This window comes from Nicotiana tabacum, chromosome 8 (assembly GCF_000715075.1).
Source record: "Nicotiana tabacum cultivar K326 chromosome 8, ASM71507v2, whole genome shotgun sequence".
Taxonomy (NCBI): domain Eukaryota; kingdom Viridiplantae; phylum Streptophyta; class Magnoliopsida; order Solanales; family Solanaceae; genus Nicotiana; species Nicotiana tabacum.
This window is the reverse complement of record NC_134087.1, coordinates 151,982,478-151,997,862: the sequence shown is the minus strand read 5'-3', so window position 1 is coordinate 151,997,862 and position 15,385 is coordinate 151,982,478. Positions and strand designations below refer to the sequence as shown.

General features: G+C 38.7%; 1 protein-coding gene across 1 annotated transcript; it reads right to left on the bottom strand.

The window, feature by feature from the left end:
- Positions 1-14,542: 14,542 nt before the first annotated feature.
- Positions 14,543-15,142, bottom strand: LOC107822930 (uncharacterized). Its single transcript, XM_016649517.1, has one exon. The coding sequence runs from the start codon at positions 15,140-15,142 to the stop codon at positions 14,543-14,545; it is 600 nt and encodes a 199-aa protein (XP_016505003.1).
- Positions 15,143-15,385: the final 243 nt, after the last annotated feature.

The window sequence follows — 15,385 nt, the reverse complement described above, 5'->3', positions numbered from 1 at the left end:
CGACAAAAGGAAATGGCTTGGCTCAATATGAAATTGAGTCTGTCCTATCGAAGAAATTCAGAGAAACCCTCACGAGGGGGGACTTGACATGGTATTCACTCCTACCCGCACAATCGATCGATTTCTTTGAAATGCTCGTAGATTCTTTTATCAATGCTCATGCCGGGGACATGAAGGTCCAGGCCGGGAAGGCGGACATATTAAGAATTTTGCAAGGAGTGTCCGAATTGCTTTGCGAGTTCATGATCAGATTCCAGAAAGAAAAGATGTTGTCACCGGCCGTGCCAGATGAATGGGCGGCTGAGGCATTTACTAAGGAGTTGAACCCGAGAAGCTCTCACTACTAAAAAATTAGGTTTTAGCGACGGACAAATTCTGTATCTGAACAGAAAAATTCATCGCTAATATCATTTAGCTATGGATTAGCAACAAATTATCAAAAATTTCTTCTGACTATGAGCCTTTTAGCGACAGATTAACGACGACGTTGTTTAACCAAAAAATAGAATTTTAGTCAAAGCTAGAATTTAGAAGAATGCGGGTTACTGGTAATCAAAAGAATATGTAGAAGAGAATAATTTGGAGTAACCAGAATATAATCAGGAGAAAAACAAGTGAATCAGAGTATATTTCAATTGTGTCTGTCCTTACAAGTGACTAGATACCTCCCTTTTATAGGTATCTTGAAGGTATGCGTTTCCTTCAAATCATAATGAGGCTATTATGAATAATTAAAGACATTAAATGTTACGTTACACAATCATTGTAATCAATACAAATTCTCTAACGTATCCGGTATTTAATGTCTGTCAAATTCCGTATCTGCGCTCTTTATTATGGTTAGATCCGTTCCTTTTGATAAATGATCTAAATAGGTATGGGCACTGAATCCTTCAAATGTCCTCTCGTGCCTCTTCCTTTGCCTTTTCTCATTTCTATTGCTGCTCATGACTCTTGACTAATTATAATTCTTTGACTATTTGATCAGTCCACGTGTCTCAACATATATAAATTCAATTTTTCCCAATACAGAAGTTTGTAGCTAATTCCAGTTTTTTAGTAGTGCCTGACGCTTCCCAAAAGCTGAAAGAAAGCTTGCTCGAGTTCCAAGAAACCACATGGGCGGATGTCCATAACTGCTACGAATCAAAGATAAGGATATAAGATGATCAACTCGGGTTCCCAACATCAACCAAAGGTTGGGATCGAGAAAAGAACAGGGATAAATCAAAAGATGATTTTGATGCAGATCGACGGTTTTTTAAGGGTCATTTTTTGCCTTACGAGAGGGCTGAAGGACGCAACAACAAGGGATTCCGGTCGATGGATAGGTTCGCCCCTGATAGAAGGGTTAATTAACTGTGGTCGAAACAATAAGTCATTACGGGACAAAGCGGTATCTAGTTCCCGGGATTCCACTTATCCCAGGTTGTTCGAATATAATATCAATGTCAGCGTATTGGAGCTGGTATCGGCGATGAGGAACATCAAGGAAGCACGGTTCCCAAGGTCGATATCCAAACCAATGGGATCCTAATTTATGATGCAAATACCTTGGGACTAATGGCCACTGAACTGGGGACTGCTGACATCTACGCGAGGAGGTGGCAACACTATTAAGAACGGACATATCAGGGAATTTATAAGCGACCAGGCTAAGAACATTTAAGGTCGAAATCGAGATAATGTAGAGCCGTCAAAGATAGGGTAAGACCCTCATAAACTAACTATTAACGTGATTTTCAAGGTGGTGTAACCTTCTAGGTGGTGAAAAAGATAAAGGTATCAGTAACTCATAGCAAGAGACTCCGAAAAGTCTCCGAAGACAACATCACCTTCACGGAAGAAGACACAGATTGACTCCTTCTATCGCACAATGATGCCCTGGTAATTTCTCGTAATGTTTTAGATTTCATGATTAAATGTGTTCTGGTTGACTCAGAAAATTCAACCAACATCATTCAATGGAGAATGCTGGAACAACCCAAGCTAACTAGAAACATCATTCCGGCAACAAAACTCCTCGCCAGGTTCAACTTAGCAAGTGTGATGGCCCGGGGGAGATCTTGCTGCCTACGAATGCCGAAGGGTTCACGAAGACCACTCTTTTTGAAGTGGTGAATGGCGACATGGGCTACAACATAATCCGCGGTAAGCCATGGTTGCATGAGATGAAAGTCATGCCATCAACATATCACCAAATGCTAAAATTACCAACTCTAGAGGGAATCAAATAAATAAGAGGGGATCAATCGGCAGCAAGGGAATTAATGCGGTATTGATTTCCTAGAGCAAAGGGAAGGAACTCAATACATAGAAATTAAAGGAACCGACGACTGCTCCCGAACCGAGTAAAGATGCAAAGGGGGGGGGGGGAGTCATCAGAATCCTACCAGGTACAAAGACATTTTTAGATACCGGAAGAAAAGGATGCGACCAAGTCCACGGTAGAAGAACTCGAACAAGTGGCTTTGTTTGAAAAATTCCTGGAGAGAAAATTGAACTTGGGGACAGGCCTCAACCATGAACTCAGATAAGGATTTATTGATTTTCTTAAAACTAACGTTGATTGTTTCGCATGCTCGCATGCGGATATGATGGGTATTCTAATAGAGGTGGTCATGCACAAGCTAAGCCTCAACTCGAGCATCCCGCCGGTCAGGGAGAAAAAGCGCCCAATAGCCTAGGTCAGAAACAGGTTTGTCAAAGAAGAGGTAGCTTGATTACTTGACATCGATTCAATCCGGGAGGTAAAAGTATCCCAACTGACTAGCTAATGTAGTTGTTCCAAAAAAGAATAATAAATTCCAAATGTGCATAGATTATAAAGACTTGAATAAGGCATGTTCGAAAAGACTCGTTCCCACTCCCAAACATCGATCAAATGATCGACACCACCACCGGGCATATGTTAATGAGTTCTCTTAATGCGTATTCCGGGTACAATCAAATTAAGATGAACCCAAAGGACCAGGAAAAAACTTTGTTTATAACAAACTTCGGCATATATTATTATAATGTGATGCCCTTCGGGCTCAAAAACGCCGGAGCCACTTATTCGAGGCTCGTGAACAAGATGTTCGAAAAGAAAATAAGTAAAACAATGGAACTGTACATAGATGATATACTGTTCAAGTCTTTGAATGTAGGTGACCATTTAAAATACCTCGAGGAAACATTCGGCATCATAAGGAAGCACATCATGAAGCTCAACGCCAAAAAATGTGTGTTCGGAGTTATCTCCGGCAAATTCTTGGGTTTCCTGGTGTCACAAAGAATCGAAGTCAATCCTAATAAGATCAAAGCCATTGAGGACATCCCAGACTAGCTGACAAGCGTAAAAGAAGGCCAAAGGCTAATCAGAAGACTGACCGCTCTAAGCAGGTTCATTTCTCGGTCTTCGAAAAAAATATCATCACTTCATCTCACTTATGAAGAAGAATAAGAACTTTGAATGGACTCCAGAATGCCAACATGCCCTAAAATACCTAAAACGATATCGATCGAGCCATTTGTTACTATCAAAATCGGAGAAAGACGAACAATTGCTAATATACCTAGCGGTCTCGGAGGTAGCAGTAAGTGCCGTTCTAGTCCGGAAGGATGAAGATACGCAATCTCCTATCATTATATTAGAAAAATTTTGACGGGAGCGAAAACTTATTATCTGCACCTTGAAAAATTGGCCTTAGATCTCGTTGTCGCCCCTAGAAAGTTTAGTCCTTATTTTCAGTGCCACCATATAACCGTAGTGACAACCTTTCCCTTGTGGAATGTCCTTCACAAACCCGAGTTGTCAGGTAGGCTGGCCACATGGGCAGTTGAAATTAGTGAATTATATATTGAGTATAAGCTCAGGACTACGATCAAATCACAAATTTTGGCTGACTTCGTGGCTGGTTTAGTCCCGGGCTACTGCCTTTGGCTGCAAAAGAAGCGGTGGTGGTGCCGAAAATGACATCAGGAGTTTGGACTCTGTTCACGGACGAAGATTCCAATGTGAAAGGGTCCGAGCTTAGTACCGTTTTTAGTTTTTCCGTATCCAATTGCTGTAAGTGTAACATCATAATCTAACTCAGTTCCATAGTCGCCTACTCTGCTAGTATAAAATTGAAAATTAAAGCTACTTGCATCAATTGAGACTGAAATTGGTTGATTTGCAACTGCCTTTAGAAGTGTTTTTTCATTGTTTTTTGGGACTTATTTAACACCTCATTTTTATCATTGATTATGGTAAATTAAAATAGTTTGATGTAAATTTCGAGTGTCTGCAACATTTTTCTCGAAGAAAACACTTTGTATGTTTGGCAAATTTTTGTAAAACATGAATTCTTCACACACACACAAAAAACACTATCTCCAATACTAGTGTTCTTTACCGCATTGTTACATAAAAGAAAGAAAAGGCATAAAAGAAAAGCAAATACAACTTGTTCGAATTCCTTTTTAAATAGCCTCTACCTTATTTTTGCTACCTAGAGTTATGTAGTATCGTGAATAATTTTTTGTGAAAATATTTCTGAATTTGGGTCTATATGGATAGGCAGCTTTCTATTAATAGCAAATGCATGAATATATTTGGGGCATTAGTCAAACCAAAATACATCACCAAGAACTGATAATGCTCATAACGAGTCCCGAAAGCCGTCTTAGGAATGTCCGAAGTCCTGATCTTCAACTAATTATACCCCGATCTTAAATAAATCTTTGAGAACATATTAGCACCCTGGAGGTAGTCAAATAAATCATCAATGTGCGGTACTGGATACTTATTCTTGATGGTAACCTTGTTCAATTGCCTGTTTTCAATGCACATCCTTATGGAACCGTCTTTCTTCTTAACAAATAGTACCGACACATCCAAGGTGAAACATTCGGCCTGATGAAACCTTTATCCAACAATTCCTACAATTGCTCCTTTAATTTACTTCAACTATGTTGGAGTCATGCAATACGGTGGAATAGGGATGTGTTTAGTACTTGGTGCTAAATCAGTACCAAAATCAATATCCCTATAGGGTGGCATGCCCAGTAGGTTTGTGGAGAACACATTTGAAAACTCTCTCACTACGGGGATTGAATTAATTGTAAGTATATCGGCACTGACATCTCTAACAAAATCTAAGTACGCCAAGAATCCTTTCTCAAATATCTGTTGAACCTTTAGAAATGAAACCACCCTACTAGGAATGTGATCAAGTGAACTCCTTCATTCCAACCTTGGCAACCCGCACATAGCACACATCACGATATTAGCATGGCAATGAATAATAGCATGATACGGAGACAACCAATCGATACCCAAAATCACATCACAGTCCACCATATTAAGCAACAATGGGCCAACCCTAATCTGATAGCCCCCAATAATGACCACACAAGAACAATAAACACGATACACCATAATAAATCCCCAACAGGTATAGACATATAAACAGGAGTATCCAAAGAATCAAAGTAGAATGACATATACGAATATGTAGAACCCAAATCGAATAATATTGAAACATCTCTATAACAGACCAGAACAATACCTATAATGACTGTATCTAATGCAACTGCCTCAGTCCTACCATAGAAAGTATAACAATGGGCCTAACCTCCTCCTCTAGGACGACCTCTACCCGCCTGTCCCCAACCTCTAGCTAGTTGTGTAAAGGGTGTAGCATCTGGAGTTGGAATCATAGCCTAAGTACCCTGTTGAGGTATGCTCATCCAAAGCCTGGGACAATCTCTCATCATATGAGTTGTATCATCACACGCATAACAAGCTCTATGCGGACATGGCTACTGGGGACTGAGTCTACACCGAACAACTGGAATAACCATTGTAAGAACTCCGTGTTGGAGTTGAACTGAAGGATAGCTGTCCTATACGAGTGCTCTGAAATCCATGGCTAGCTGGAGTACCACGTGAGACCTGAATTGCTGACTGAACTGGTCAGCTGAAATTACCTCTACCATGTTGACCCTTGGCCCTAGAGTAGGAACCCCTAAATCGTGAAAAGCCACAAGGCTTCATAGCCTCCCTATCCTCCCTCTCCTGCCTATGGATACACTCTTTCCTTCTAGCAATCTCTGCAACCTGATGAAAGGTAGTCTCAGTCTCAATCTCCCATTCCATCCCAAACCAAAGGTTGTATGTGAATCCCTCAACAAATCTACGGAACTACTCCTCCTCAATAGAAACCAAAAGAGCTGCATCTTGTGATAACATTATAAACCTCATAGCATACTAGGTCATATGCATACCTTCCTGGTGCATATGCTCAAACACACTACATAACTTGTCCCTTCGGGTCTATGGGATGAACTCCTGAAGAAAAGAACTGAAAACCGAGGATATGTGAGTAGTGTTGTGCAAACTGGCCTACTCGACGCATAAGTCTGCCACCGTTGTATACTAGTCCTGACAATTGAAAACTAGTAAAGTCTACTTCGTTCGACTGGACCAAACCCAAAGTGTGCAAAATACGATGACACTGAGAAACTTTATGCATCCTCAGTAGGACCTCCACTAAAATGGGGAGGACAAAGTCTCTAAAACCTCTCCATCCTTTTCTACTCCTCAGTAGACAAGAGTGGCCTATCTCGGGCTGAACTGCAATGAATGGCTATACCAACACAATACCCAGTTCTGATCAATATGAACCAGTTGCTCGGGTGTACATGTGGCGGGAGTTTGGGGTCCTGTCCCATCCCATAAAGTAGTTGGTGCAACCGAAATTAATCCTGCATGAGTTAAGCTCTCAAACATGCTCATAATATGGGCCAAAGTATCCTAAAGTCTTAGTGTAGAAATAGGTTCCTTAGGTGTCCGAGCTGGTCCCACCTGCTCAACATAGAGCACCTTCTCCTTAGCTGGAGCTACTGGTGGCTACATAATTGCTGCTCTAGTAGGACTTCTAGCTACGGGGCATGCCCCACCTCAGTCTGCCCCAGCCACGACCTCTCATAGATCTGACATGGGGCACTTGTGCTTGTTCTACGTACCTTCTCTTTTCAGCAAAAAAAGTAGTTGATCTGGCAAAAACTTTTCTCACCATTTATCAAAGAATAGAAGAGTAAAGGTTCAAATTCAGATTAAACAAATATGCACGATAAAGAATGAAAGAAAGAGACATTTTTCTAACAATACGGTAGCCTCTCGAAGATAAGTACAAACATCTCCATACCGATCCACAAGACTCAACTAAACTTGCTCATGATTCGTAGAATATATGAACCTAGCGCGTTGATACCAACTTGTCGTGAAGTAAAATTCCAACAAATATCATAATGGCACCTAACCTGCAAGACTAGGTAAGCCAATCACACAATATAATGGAAACAACGAAACAAATTATAATATCGGAATAACTTCAATAGTGGAATAAAACTTCACAATAGCCAAAATAGCGATACATAAATCAAACTCCCAAAATCAGATAATACAGTGTTATGAGCTCTAAACTGAATACATAAAGATGTCACAAAAGTACAATATTGTTCGAATGTAGAAGCAACAGTACCAAAGTAAAGGAAGGAGACTCCAAGGGCCTGCATTATCCTTGCAACACAACCTTGAATCCTATAGATTAGAAAATGAACTCACTCCCTAGGCCCGCTACTGCCAACATCTGACTCTGTACAAAAATATGTAGAAGTATAGTATGAGTACGAGACAATATGTACTTAGTGAGTATCAAGACTAACATCGATGAAGTAGTGATGTGATTTAAGTAATATGGTACTCACTAACCAAAGATCATGTGCCATATACATAATAACTTGCAACAAAAATATAACCGGATGCTATATAGTCAACTCAACAAAACAGGAGTTATCAACTCAACACAAGCAAATCAGTCTTTCATGGTCAAATCGCCAGTCAATAACAAAGGTATAGAGTAGTATGTTAAAATTCACATAAAAGCATGTAAAAATGCATAACATGGCATAAAGGATTCACTTGCATGGCCAAGCTTCCACCTTTACACTCAACTCCTCTTATCTGCCTCCACATCTGAATCAACAACATCAATCAAAGTACCACAATCTGCGTGTACAACATCAAGAGAGAAACATGATAGAGCGACCAAGGGGGATGGATCCATATCCATACGTTGCAAGATAAAATACCTCATTCCATAACAATAAGCGCAAGGCAAAGACCTCGTGCCATACAATAACAATATCATCAATCCACATGGCAAAGACCTTGTGCCATAGAAATAACAATTTTCTCTATGCGGACAACAAAACCACATGCCATCATAAAAACAACATCATCACAATCACAATATCCGCATGGAAGAGACTTTGTTCCCTCACCGAACCAATCCGCTCAACATTTCCATATGTGCCAAAATCACAACAAATAATGATAATAATTTATCATCAAGAGACATATGCTCACAATTATTTCAATACGATGCACAAGAACATAATACTAATTATAAAGTGTGAATGTGTTCTCAAGATGTAAAACATGACTACGACTTTATCAATAAAGCAATAATTCTACAAATTCCCATCTCGGCCAATTTGGGAGGGAATTTTTAAAAAAAAGAAAAAGAAAATAATCCTAGAAAATAATCTCTAGCATGCAAGGATAATATCTTTTTATACATAGTAGACATTGAAAATGCTCTCTTCTCTCTCATGAAAAAAATCCTAAACTTGACGCCTAAACCTAGCTTCTTTTTCTGGTGACAGCCTTCACATGGCTAATTTAGCCGGCGGCCAGCCTCCTACGGGGGTTGGTTTGCCTTTTACTTCCATTACCCAACCTTTAAACAACAATCCAACCATAAATATCCTCTAGATTATTCAAAAATCCTAAAACCTAATTCTCTGAACACACCAACTACGACAGTCTCCACTGTTAACCCAATCACACCTATCCAATTTAAACCTGTCCAGTTCGTCCATGGCTAACCACTCATAAAGTGGACTAAAGCAGAAGTTAATCGGATGGATATTATAGAAGGCCTCCAATATGCTGTTGTTGCTAAGTTTCCTATGGTTGGCCGGACTTGCATGAACTACGTCGAATTATTCCATCTCGATGTGGAATAAAAGTAGAATGTAACATTGGTTTCTTATGTGACAGGCATATTCTGATTAGATTGACACTTTTTGAAGACTTTATGAATTTTACGTCAAAGAGTGCATATTATGTGAAGGTAAAGGATGGATATCACTATCAAATGCGACCTCTTATTTACGATTCAAAGTTTAAAGCTAATGAAGAGACTCCTTTAGCTTTGGCATGGATATCCTTTCCAAAAGTGTTGCCAACATTCTTTGTGAAAGGAGTATCATTTTTCTCTTATTTCTGCTGTTGGGAAGACTATGGCTTTAGACATGGCAACCATCAATAAAACAAGGCCCAATTGTGCACGAGTAAAGGTTTTAACGAACCTACTAGCTGACAGACCAAAGAAGGTGAGGATGGACATTGAGAATGAATCTATTGGGACTGTGAGGATGCAATGGGTTAAAATCCAATACGACTGCATCCCTAAGTACTGCAAAGAATGTAGGTTACAAGGCCATAACGAGGAGGAGTGCAGTAAACTTCATCCAGAATTAGTTCCAGTAGTGGACAAACAAGGTGATGGTGGTGTTGCACAAGGTGGAGGGAGGAAGGGTAATGAACAACAACTGAAAATTTTATCTAGTGGTAAGATAGTGGGTAATGTTGGTAAGAATTGGAGAGAAGTAAGGGATAATAGAGTGAAGAACAATGCTAATCAAGAAAATAATCAAGGCAAGACTAGGAAAGAAATTGTTCCAATCCATCAAGGAATAAGGCAATAGCTGCAAACAACCAATAAATTTGCAGCCCTTGAAGATACTGAAGGTGGCAAGGAACAAACTAATCAATTGGCCATAGTTGAGGAAGTTACTATTCAACGAAGCCCTAACCCTAATGCCCAGCGTAGCCCTACTCCTAAAGGATATGGGAGATTAAATCTAGCGGTACCTTTTTTTAATCCAAATCCAGCTAGGAATGAGTTGAAGGGAGTTAACACGACTAGTCCTAAAGGGAATAAAATAAAGGGTCAAATAAATATTGAATCTGCAGCTTAATGGGTTCAAAGAACATTTGTTGGAACTAGGGTTAATGTTAATACTTCCTGTCAAGAGGTTCCATCGCAAGAAACACATGTCGTTGAAGAACTGGGTAAGCAATCTGAACAAATTTAGCTTGGGGAAGGAAAGTTATGATGTGATCAAGTTGAAGAATATTCTGAAGAAGAAGAGGATGAATTTTTTGAAGATGATGACATACAGGAAGAAGATGATCCCACTTGTGAAGAACAAAGTTCTAATGAAAACGGTGAACAAGGAGTAATGAAGTCAATAGAGACTGACAACGATTCTAATAAGGAGGATCCTTCACAGGATCAAGCCTTACAAGTTGAATATGTACAAGTCCAGGAGTTGAGGATCCCTAATCATAAAGAGGCCACTGGGAACCCGAATGATGCAACATTAAACCCTAATGATAGAGTTATAAGTCTAAATGATCCTGCGAGAACTGGTAGTGGTGAAGAACATGTTAATGAGATTAACCGCGTTAACACACAACCTGAAGATGGTGTCAACAGAAATACCATGAAAATGCAGCTATAACAAAAGGTGTGCAACAGTTAGGGCAACAATGTGTTATTGTAGTTAATGATTCATTGAAGAGTTTAGTTTCTTCAAGTGGAAATAAAGGAAAGGAGAATTCTAACAGAAATTTAATCCCCAGGCCTACCAATAACAGTTTGGCATTTTAAAAGGGATCCAAGGGGGCAAAATTTCTAACTGTAGCTCAACGAAAAGGATTTCGATGAAGAATCCACTGAACAGAATTTTTGCAATGTGGCAAGGCAGGGAGATTTATCACCAATACATATGGAAAAAGGAATATCGGATATAAAGGGAAGGAAAAAACAAGTGAAGGATTCTAGTGTTCCAATTGCGGGGTACAAACGAGAAGGGCCTTAACTAAATCAAGTAATTAGATATGAATGCTATTATTTGAAATATTAGGTCATTGAATACAATGAAAGCCTTTGAAAGGCTTGTTACAATGAATATACAACATCATTTTGAAATTATAGGGATCATGGAACCAAAGCAAAACTCGAGGAAGCTGGAAAAATATCGGAGGAAGATTGGTTTGGCTCAAGTTTCTGTGAACATCTCAAACAAAGTGTGGGCTTTCATTGATGAAAAATATGAAGTATAGGTGCTCATGGATACAGTACAACACCTGACTTTAAAACTTTTCAACATGGAAACTCACAAGGAACTAATATGATTCTTCGAGTTAACAAAGAAGCAACCGACCAGGGTCAAGATCTTGAGACGAAAACGTGGTTTGTAGGCCGATTTCAAGAAACAACGTATCTCAAGTTTTAGAACTCGAAATATGATGATTCAAAAACGAGGTGAAAGATGACAATCTAAAATATAAGAAAGACTATTTACTCGTTCAAAACAAGTAAATATTGAAGATGCAGTGGTTCAATGAAAGTTCTGATTCTAGGATATCAAAATAACGAATTTATATCAAGAAAAGTGTTCTTGAATGAAAAGTTCTGAAAGTCACCACTTGGAATCAATTAACGTGATAAAGAAGCACCACACGCAATTGAAAATAAGATAAAGACTATCACCACCTTGCTTGGAATCAAAAACAAGGATGAAGAAGACAAAATAGAGAAAAATACTCTATTGTAAAACTAGGCAGACTTTAAAAATGTGAATTGCATTCTACAAGGTAAGAGAAATCTTTATATAGGCCTAGAGTCTCTTCTTTGATAACTACAATTCCTATTCTAATAAGAAAATAAAATAACTAGACAAAGAAAGTAAAATCCCTATTCTATAAGAAAAAGAAACTAGAATCCTACTAAAAGGAAAATCCTTATTCTAAAAAGAATAAACTAAATCCTATTTTAAGAAGGAAAGGATCTTAGATTCTTGAAATCAATCTTGGGCCTTTTGAACTTGAAGACATGTCCACACACCTATTCGCGGGCATATAAGAACTTATTTTTGGCGAGCTAAATAATAAAAGGCTAATATAGCTTCTTGATTTGCATCATTCTCCCTAGTTGAAAAGGACTCGTCCTCGAGTCTAAAGGCTCTATAAATAGCGCAAGGTCATCAACATTAAATATTGGTGAAACCCGATAATCGTCCGGTAGATCCAATCTATAAGCATTGTCACCTAACTTTTGAGCAACTCGAAATAGACCATCAGCTCTTGGTTGCAACTTTGGAAACTTTTGGTTAAGAAATCTTTCTTTCCTAAAGTATACCAGACTAAGTCTCCCACGTTAAAGAATTGTTGTTTTCTCTTCTTATCAACTTGTTTCTTATATGCCTTTGTTTGTCTCTCAATCTCTTGTACTACTTTCTCATGCAACTTTTTTAATTGCTTAACCCTCTCATCAACATCTCCACTAAAATAATGGGTTTTAAGAAGAGGAGACAAGTCTAATGTACCAAGATGATTCTTACCATAAATCACTTCAAAAGGACTTTTTCTAGTTGTTCGATTCACAGACTTGTTGAAAGCAAACTCAGCATGTGGTAGCAAGGATTCCCACTCTCTTATGTTCTTCTTGATAAAACTTCTTAGCAATGCACCTAAACTTCGATTGACTTCCTCTGTTTGTCCATCTGTTTGAGGGTGATAAGATGAGCTATATTTCAACTCCATACCAAGCTTAGCCCATAAGTACGCCAAAAATGATAGAGAAACTTAGTGTCGCGATCAGAAATAATGCTTCTTGGAATGCCGTGTAACTTGACAATATTGTTAAAGAACAAAACAGCCACATGAGTTGCATCACTTGTCTTGTTACATGGGATAAAGTATGCTATCTTAGAGAATCTGTCAACAACAACAAAGATATCATCCTTTCCTATTTGAGTCCTTAGCAATCCAAGCACAAAATCCATGCTAATATGTTCCCACAGTGTTGTAGGAATTGGCAAAGGCTCATATAATCCCTTATTGCTCCCATGTACTTTTGCTTTTCTACATGTTTCACAATTCTCAATCAGCCTCAACACATCTTTGTTCAATTTAGGCCAGTAGAAGTTTTCTTGAATAATCTTCAATGTTTTAGAATGGCCAAAATAACCAGCTAATCCACCCTCATGTGCTTCCCTCACAATGGACTCCCTTAAAGAGCTTTGTCGTAAGCAAAGCTGCTTTCTACAGTAAAGAAACCCATCATGAATTACAAACATTCTTTGTGGACCCTCCAAGCATCTCTTCCAAATATCTCCAAAGTCTGGATCAGCTTCATAAAGCTCCTTGATATGGTTGAATCTAAATACATTAGTTTGCATCATAGAAAGTAAACATGGTTTTCTACTAAGAGCATCAGCCACTTGATTAGGGTTTCCAGCTTTGTGCTTAATTACAAACTGAAAATTCTGAAGGAACTCTAGCTATTTTACATGCCTTGCATTGAGCTTTTATTGGTGACTAAGATACTTTAGTGCCTCATGATCAGAATATAGCACAAAATCTCTTGGTAATAAATAATGACTCCAATGTTACAACACACGAACAATAACATAGAACTCTTTTTCATAGGTGGAGTACTTCAATTTAGATCCATTTAGCTTCTCGCTAAAATAAGCCACGGGTTTACCTTCCTGGCTAAGAACTCCTCCGACACTAACACTTGAAGCATCACATTATACTTCAAATAAAACATCAAAGTTAGGCAACTGAAGGATATATGAGCTTGTGTCATCTTCTTCTTTATCAATTCAAAACTCTTTTGAGCTTCTTCATTCCACTTGAACATGCCTCCTTTCAAACACTCAGTTATAGTGGCAACCAACGTGCTGAAATCTTTGATAAATCTTCGATAGAAAGACACCGTTCCATGAAAGCTCCTTATATCTGAAATTGACCTAGGAATTGGCCAATATATGATTGCTTCAATCTTGCTTGGGTCGGCTTGAATACCACTACTAGTTACAATGTAACCACGAAAGCATTTGTTAGTATAAAAGATGCACTTCTTGAGTTGTGCATATAGCTTCTCTCTCCATAAGGTTTCAAAAACCTTCTCCAAATGCTTTCCATGTTCAACTTCCTCTTTGCTATAAATTAGGATATCATCAAAGTAGACAACAACAAACTTCCCAATGAATGGTATAAACATATGAGTCATAAGCCTTATGAATGTGCTAGGAGCATTCGATAAACCAAAAGGCATTACCAACCATTCATACAAGCCTTGGCTAGTCTTGAAGGTAGTATTCCATTCATCACCTTCTCTCATACGAACTGGTGGTACCCACTCTTCAAATCAATCTTTGAAAAGATCTTAGAACCATGTAATTAGTCAAATAGATCATCTAACCTTGGAATTATGAAGCGATATTTGATAGTGATATTGTTGATTGCTCGACTGTCAACACACATCCTCCAATTGCCATTTTTCTTAGGAACAAGCAAATCAAGCACGACATAGGGACTAAGGATCTCCCTTATTAAACCCCTCTCCAATAGCTCTTCGACTTGCCTTTAGAGTTTAGCTTGTTGTGTAGGATTCATCCTATAAGCTGCTTTGTTTGGAAACGATGCTCCGGGTATAAGGTCTATTTGATGTTGAATATCGTGCATGGGTGGAAGTTCTAACAGAACATCTTCCGAGATCACATCCGCATACTTAGTAAGTAACTTCTTGGCTCGTGTATTTAACTCATGATCCTCATCTTGTGAGTCTCCCATGGCTACTGCTATGTACAATGGCTTTCTTTTATTGATGTGGCCAATAATCTGTGATCTGGTCATTAGTGTATCAGACACGGTCTTTGCCTTCTTTGAAAGTTCTTTTGGGTGCAATGGTGTCAAAATGATCTTACGTCCATCAACTATGAATGAATAGGTATTATGGTATCCATCATGAAAAGCACGCTTATCATATTGCCATGGTCTTCCAAGTAATAAATGGCAAGCATCTATCTTTACAATATCACACCAAATTTGGTCTTTATAGATCTTACCAATAGAAAAAGAGACGAAGCATCTTTTAGTGACTTTCATACCTCTACCATATTGCAGCCACCCAACTTTGTAAGGTTTGGGGTGTACCTCAGTTTCAAAACCCAATTTAGTCACCATCTCTTCCGAAACAGCATTAGTGCAACTTCCACCATCAATAATCACTGAACATACCTTGCCATGTGATGTACACCTCGTGTGGAAAAGGGCCTCTCATTTCGATGATTCTTCATCTTCATGTTTATTATGTAAGATCCTCTGAATAGCAAGCATATCACCTTCATTAGGTTCTACATAGGCATCCTCATCTTCCTCACTAACTTCCTCAATTGGCTGGTTGTCTTCATGATTGGAATCATCTTC